This window comes from Poecilia latipinna, unplaced genomic scaffold (genome assembly GCF_001443285.1).
Source record: "Poecilia latipinna isolate Pla-1442-1.1 unplaced genomic scaffold, P_latipinna-1.0 Scaffold898, whole genome shotgun sequence".
Classification (NCBI taxonomy): Eukaryota; Metazoa; Chordata; class Actinopteri; order Cyprinodontiformes; family Poeciliidae; genus Poecilia; species Poecilia latipinna.
In genome coordinates this window covers 120,417-128,295 of record NW_015113514.1, presented here as the reverse complement: position 1 = coordinate 128,295, position 7,879 = coordinate 120,417, and the positions used below count along the sequence as shown (strand labels likewise).

Genomic DNA, 7,879 nt, shown 5'->3' with positions numbered 1-7,879 from the left:
GTGTGTGTGTGTGTGTGTGTGTGTTTGCCTGAAGGCCATGCCCCTCGTCTTCTCCACCAACCTGCCATGCCAGTTGTTGCTCTCGCAAACATGCGCATTTGACACGAGAGCGCGATTGGTGACACCGAGGAGGATGAGGCTGCCACACACATCGTGCCTTTCTCCTCTCATTAAACGCAGCCCGTCACTTTCTAACACACAAAATCATTCTTTACCACCCTTCCTGTCCTCTCCTCGTATATGAAAAAAAAACAAAACAATTATCTTAATGTTTAACATTAGCATCCTAAAAGACAAACACAAACCGGGTCCTGTTTTTCATTTATTTCGCGGCCCCCAGCTGTTCTCCAGCTGTGCCGAACGCGCCGCTTTCGTACAGTTTTTGTTGCAGCTCTGACGCGCCAGATGTTAGTCACACATTAATGTCTCGGCCCATCTGAAATTGTTTAACATGTTCATATAAAGTCTTCTAAAAATAAAGAAGTAATAATAAAAAGAAAAAACATTTCCCAGATGTAATCTTTTTCGTCTCCACTGTTGACAATATGTAACTGGTTATTTTCAGTAAAATAAGACAATGAAATTCAACAATATTAAATTGAATTTGTTTGTTTTTTTCAATCATAGTTCCTGACTAAGTCTGTAAACTGTTTTACTTATTCGCCACTGTTTCGTTTGATGCGTTTTTATATCCAACAGATAAACGAATGAGAGCAAACATTTGCCTCAGTTCTACCAGGCTGCAGTTACTCTAAAATGTTTCATTGTTGTAATAAAACAAATGCATTACAAACAGGCGCCCGATGCGCTAGTTTAAGGTTCTTGATGGAACTTTTTTTTTTTTTTTTTAATTGAAGTAACTTTTATTATGTTACTTTGAGGATTATGAGATGGAAATCTATAAAAAGCAGTTCACACAATAATCTTTTTAACTGGTTTATCGTCGGTACGAAATATAAAGAAAATGTGTTGTGAACATGTTGCTCCAAATATGTGAAACATCAACCTATAAAGCTGATTTTAACATGCAGGGTGATTTACATGTTGCTTAAAGAGAGAGAGGGAGAGAGCGCGGGAAAACAGGCGGGCCTCACAAACCTCCTGCTGCCGTGCTCCATTTACTGTTTCCCATCATTTTGTCACACAATGTCTTATTCCTTTCATAATTTATTTTTATGTGGACTCCAACATTTAGACAGATTATTGTATTGTAAAAAAAAAATACAAACAATTTTCTATCAACAATAGCAAAAAAAAAAAGAAAAAGAAAAAACTAGGAACACAAGATGATAAATGAAAGAAATTGTTTTTTTTTGTTGTTTTTTTTAATCCGTCTGGCCTGACAACCTGCTGCAACCAGAAGCTCCTGTCTTTATTAACATTTCCAGGCAGGAGTTCAGCGTCGACCGACACGAGATCAAGCAGCGTGAAATAAAAACGCTCTTGGCTGGTACTTTTATTAAGCCTGATTGGAAAGTTTGAAGGATGAGCGATCTGACGACGGCGGCGCAGGCAGCTCTGGATGGGCTCAGACTTTGTTGATTTTTTGCTGTATTGACGGAGGTGACCGACCTGCTGCAGGCGGCTGAATCTCCCCATTTAACGTCATGGCTGCGAGGCCAGCTCGCTCCTTTTATGTCTCGTGTTTTAACATAAAAAGCGTTTCTGCTGATGTTTCTTTTCGCTTCTTTCCTCCGACAGAGAGGACAGGTGTTAATGCCCCAAATATCCATTTATATTTATACAAAGTTGCCTCAGTGTCAGCGACTGGGGCTCTAGATGTGTCGCTATACGTGGTTAACGCTCCAGCTTGCGAGCCTCTGGCTACGGCCCGACATCTGAGCTGCAAATCTGTGCGTCTCCATGCGTGTGTGTGTGTGTGTGTGTGTGTGCGCGTGTGTGTGTGTGTGTGAGCTGTAAAGCCACCGTTTGACAATGCTCTTTCAGCAGGCTGCCCTGCGGTCGCTCCTGGCTACAAAAGCCAGCTGGGCAGAGCGGAGATGGGAGAGATGAAAGAGGAAGACGACTGACCAGCGCCATCCAGAGGAAGGAACGCAAAGCATGTGAGAGACGCAGAGAGAGATGATGGGAAGTGAAGGTTTCTCTGTGCGTCGGTGAATCACACCACTAGGAAAACGTATACAAATTAGTAAATACAAATCTTTTTTTATTCTTGTTTTTTTCTCTGTGACAGACTGCAAAAATACAAAATCTTACAAAGTATTTTTGATCTAGCTTCTAGTGCAAATATCTTAGACAAAACTAACTTACAAGTAAATATGAGCTTGTTTTAAGTCAATAATTCCTTAATATTGATTAAAAATTACTAGTTATAAGAGAAATAATCTGACAGTGAAACTAGCACATTTTCACCTATATTTAGGAATCATTATTTGAATAAAAAGCTTCTGTTTCCTGCTGAAAAGTTACCTGTAAGTCGGTTTTCCCTTATTTCAAGTGTACTAAGAGATTTTCATTAGAAACAAAATCAACAATACTTAGTAAGATCTTGTGTTTTTGCAGTGTACTTCCTCCCACAGTCCAGACGGATGTTTAGCATCCTTATGAAGGACATTAAATCTGTAATTAAAAATGCATTCAAAGCTAATGCTATTTTCTAACCATTAACAGCTGAACAATCCCACTCTAGATCATCTGCAGAGGCTTTTATTTGCAAAAAAAAAAAAAAAAAAAAAAAAAAAAAAAAAAAGGGAAAAAACATGCGATCTCTATGAATGCAGCTGAGAAATGCACTTAAAAACGGTGACAGGAGTGCCGTTAATACTTGAGGCATAAAGCGAATTAGAACCAGCAGTAAAAAAGACAAAAAAAAAACTGGGCTGCCTTTTTTGTCACTCTTTCATCATCCCTCTGTTTATCTGTACCTCTCTCAGATCACAAACGAAAGCTGCCCTGCTTTCTTCTGCTCGGCCGCTGCCAACTTCATTTGCAAATGAAAAGTTTTGCGAGGAGCGTCCTTTTGCTTCTGGGGGCATGGCAGCACACTGTGTGTTAGGGAGCGAGGAGGACGGGGAGGGGGGAGAGAGAGGGAATGAGGAGAACAGCAGAACGGGTGTGTGTGTGTGTGCGGCAGATGAAGCAGCCCTCGCCTGAGGCTCGCCGTCCGCCCGCGGTAGCAGCAAGCCTGTTCCTTCCTCCTTCGGCCCGCCGCGGCCATTTGTTCCATTAGCCGATCTGCTGGAGCCTCTGGTGCAAACACACGCACACATCCACAGGCGTGCATACTTCAACAACTGCTTGCACAGCTCCTGCCACACATGGCCCCTCCATCCCTCCACCATCCCTCTCTCCCTCCCACTTTTTCCTCCAGACGTACGCACAATCCTTCTTGGTGGAGGCCATATGGCCGAGCGAAGCCTGTGGATCTGCAGGCACATCTGCGTATATGTTGCTGCTCTCCTTATAAGACCGCACCTCTACGCAACTCGACTCTGGCAAACACACTCTGCTGCCACTATGAGCTTAAATAACTGTTGGTCTGTCGGATAAACGCGCGCGCATGTGTGTGTGACCCGAGTGTGTATGTGCGTCGTGATAATTGGTGAAACAGCCTGTGAACAGCTGTGAGGTGAGGGAAGGTTGCGAGGTGTTCGGTACAGAAGGACGAGGGGAGGAGGAGGAGAGAGGAAGAAAGTTGGAGTGCAGGAGAGAGGTGAGGAAGAGGAGGGCAGGCACAGCTGAGGAACTGGATTTAGATCCGAAATGTGACAGAAAAATCGACACGAAGAGCAATCTGGAGCGAATATGTTCGTGGATGTAAATGAATCTGTTTCCACTCAGTTTTAACTTTTATCCCAGCAGATCATATCATGTAGAAATGTTTCTCTTTCTGGAAATGGCTTTGCTGCACAACAATAGTGTAACTATTGTAGCATTTCTGGGGTAAGTTTACGTAAAGATGAAAAATATTTCATTTGAAAAACTCAAGGTACAAAAACAGCTCATCTGTGCAAAAATAGACAATCAACCTTTGTTTCTTTTCGGTAGTGGACGTGTCGAAGTTGTCATAATTTTAGTGTCACCAGTGAAACGGACGGACAAGACACAATAAGTTCGTGTCACACAGTCGAGCTCTGAATATCTATATTTGTCCATTTGGATCAACTCTGTCCTGTTTTCCTGTTTTTTCTTTGTTTTTGTTTTTTTTTTTTATTTCCCGAGAAGCTAAAACCCGAGAGGTGCAGACATTGTTTCAGAAAAACTTGGGTGTCAATTGATTATTTTATTATTTTCCAAATATTTAATGTCTTTAAGACACACTCTTATTAGATTTGTCTAAGGCGATGCCCAATTCCTGTTCTCTGCTAATGCTGATCTATTGGTGAACAACAATCGGCCATAAAATAAGAGAAAAGTATAACATGGGTTCTGTGATCGATGCAGTGGTTTTGAATGCAACAGAAAATTTTAAATACATATATCAGAACATAAGTACCAAACCTTTAATTGGTTTTTATGTGACTTCTTAGATTTAATGCATTTACTGAATTGAAAATCACCAGCCAATTTAAATCTGTTCTAGTTTTATGAACTGAAACCAGTATCAAAACCATCAATCTCATAAAAAAGTTCACTTCTGCTCCTGTACTTTAATATAAAATATCTACATTTAAACATCTCCAGTCACAGTGAATTAATCCTTTTGCAGCGTCTGGCTCTAACTCTCTCTTGCTGTCCCGCTCCAGCTCTTCCCCCCTCCCGTCCCCTTCATTTCCAACTTAAAAAAAAAAAAAGAGGCAGCAACACAGAAATAGTGAAATAAATAATTAAGTGGCGCAGCAAAACATTGTGTGCTAAAACCCCTGTGTAGTTTGGCAATCAGCTTGCCCATGTAAAAATAAATCAAGCTGATTTTCCAAATGTTTTGTGCGTGGTGCGCTGTTGCCGCTCTTCGCAGCACAGATTGCAGGCCGATGGAGAGGCTGTGGGGAGGGGCGGGGCGCTGGATAGTGAACCCACTTACACCAGATTGTTAACACGTACACCTTAACCCCCGAACGGCGCGGCGGGGGGCCCGCTGAGCAACCAGGGCCCACAGGGAGCAGCGAACAATACTCGATGTATAGATCTGTACGCTAACAGGAGGGAAGGAGAACCTGCGTTGCGCTGGCAAGGAAAGAACCATATGATGTTTCAGCTTATAGGCGAATATGTGAACAAACTGATGCGCTGACAGAGATCTGAAAGTTCAGGGGATTCAAAGTAAAACGCGAGACTTCTGTAACGCTTCGTCAGACACGGTAGAAGTACGTTTTATTTTTTTGTTCGTTCGGGTGCAAACAAAGTATTTGTGGTTTTAAAAGGCGGCAGAATCCCATCTGCAAATAAAAGGAACAATAAAAAGCTTTCTCTCATCTCTGCTCTGCCTCCAAACAACAAATCAACAAAATCAAATCCAAACTACATGAATTTCCTGCTTAAACCAAACAAATTACTTTCCCTGCCCAACCCCAGCCCCTCAAACACACACACACACACACACACACACACACACACCTTAGGAAGCAGAAACGTGGTCAGCAGATCAGCAACTCGCTCCCAAACTGACCTCCGCTAGAGCTGAACTCTGGAGATTTCAAACTACCAGGAGGATTCATCAACAAACTGAGTGTCAAAGCAGAAAATAAAACTTCATAAATGCCAAGAGTGATTATCGTGGTTCAGTTGGGAGAAGAGAGAAGTTTGGTGCCAACTTCCCAGCCAATCCCACTTTTGGCAGCCGGAATCCAACTCTGCTTACCCTCCTGAGAGCGTGCAATAGCTACTACCCATATGCACACAGACGCGCACGCGGGCTCACGCGCACGCGCAGGGAAGAAATACCACCACAGCATATGCACGGAAACATACAGAAGATTCAAGCTCTGCAGCGCGTGACAACTTAAGATTGTTTTTCCCTTTTACACACGCACACACACACACACACACAAAAAACAGTCAGGCACGACCAGGAGACAGCTGTGACTCGGTAAACTTTGTTTTTTTTGGCAGCATCCCGACTGTCGGCAGGTTAACACCGGTGGGAGGAAGACAATATGTAGTGTCAGTGATGGTGAAGACGTGCACGCGTGCGCGTGTGTGTGTGGTGTGTGAGTGCAAACGTGGAAGTGATGGTGGAGGTGGGGGGTGGGGGCGCACTGGGGTAGAGATCCTGCAGAGTGGGGCAACAACACCCACACACCCACGCCCACGCTGGCAGAGCCAGGCTGCACGCCAGGCGCCCTGCCGAGACGCGCACCAACTGGGCTCCGCACTCAGGAGGAAGAGACCCCCGCATCGCCGTGGCGACGGAGCAACTTTTAACTGCAGCTTTGTAAAGTGGAGAAAAAAAATTAAAAAGTCAACTTCAACACGTTAAAACTAGAAATAATAATTTGATAGAGGACAAAATACGAATACATGAGAATCCAAGTTTTTTTTATTTTACTAATAAATTTTTATAACACAGTTCAGTTTGTGCCTCGATTTAAGGACCTTTGTCTTGTTTCTGAGTTTCATAAGTCAAGGCATGAATGGCTGTTAAGAAAAAATACCACTGTGTCGTGTTTTCAATGAATTAACAAAAGTTTTTGACGCAAAACGTATCTAATTGAGAACTGGTATTTAAAGAAGAAACAATTATTCCTACTGATGCTAAAATGATAAAACACTGAATATTACAGCTGTAATAATGTTACTATCTATTAATTACTTTTATTTTAATGCACTAACTTAAGCAAAATATATCTATCTACTGACACCTATTTTTTCAGTTCTGCTCTTTATAGAGAAGCATGGGAAGTGTAGCAAGCCAGCCTGTATTCTGCTGTGAGCTTCTAAATAATGACCGTCACGTTTTTTTTTTCTTTGCATCTGCAAATAAATAAATAAATAAATAAAAAATAGTAATTTTAGCCAATTCTGTCATCCAGATGATGAGGAGTTTGCAGCAACAGGTGGGGGAGGAGTTATTCTCTAATTCATACAGCTGAAAAAAAAAACCTCTACAATTTTCCTGGTTTCTCATTTGTTTTCATCTCTTGGCAAAAGTTCATTTGCACTTTTGAATGAGCTGCTTTTTAAGACTTTGGTCACTTAAAGACCCACAGGTGTGCATCTTAAATATTCCATAATTTTCACATTTTTTGATCCTTGCCCGATTTCTGAAATAAAGTTGTTAAATATTTGAGCGCTCAAATGCAAACCACACAAAATACAGTCAAAATCCTGTTTCTTCAAAAGAAAACCTGCGGCAAATGTGAACATGACCGGGTTAGGATGTGAAACGAGGCTTTAGATTCAGCCTGAGTGATTATGAGAACGTTCTGCGCAGAGTCTCCACACCTGTCCTTCATGCGCTGGTGCATGCGTCCATGCTGGACACACTGCTCCTCCATCTCCAAGCAGCGCGCTCTCAGACTCCTCACCGTCTCCTCCGAGTGCTGCTTCTCCAGAGCCAGCTGTTCCAGCTCGCTCCTGTGCACAGGCAACAGCAATGCAAACAATGAACAAATGAAAGTACACCCTGTCCTGCACGGAATGCAGGGCATGCTGGAAATAACTATGAAATAAGAAAAAAAAGAAACATACAGTGCAGAATTGTTTTATTAAATCAAAAGTTAGTATTAATTGCCAACTAATAATTCAAATATGTTCCCATTTTCTATTCTTCTTTTCCATACTACTACCTGGAAAATCCTTAAATTAAATGTAAGACTTCCTGACTGAATAGAAACCCTAATAATTCCTTCAATAATTCAACAATTCCTTAATATCAATCAAAATAAAGCACTAGTTCAACTGGCAGATTTAACATATAACAAGTGGAAACAGTACTTTTTTATTAATATAAAGGAATTATTAACTTAAGACGAGCTCA

The 7,879-nt window shown here is 41.8% G+C and overlaps 1 protein-coding gene across 1 annotated transcript in view; it reads right to left on the bottom strand.

Annotated features, from left to right (window-relative positions):
• LOC106957376 (serologically defined colon cancer antigen 8 homolog) overlaps nt 1-7,565 on the bottom strand; it is an 18,625-nt gene extending 11,060 nt beyond the window's left edge. Inside the window, exon 1 of the mRNA XM_015048692.1 lies at nt 7,345-7,565. Within this exon, the coding sequence (XP_014904178.1) occupies nt 7,345-7,550 (206 nt within the window). The 5' untranslated portion in view covers nt 7,551-7,565. The remainder of the gene's footprint in view (nt 1-7,344) is intronic.
• Between the last annotated feature and the right edge of the window lie 314 nt (nt 7,566-7,879).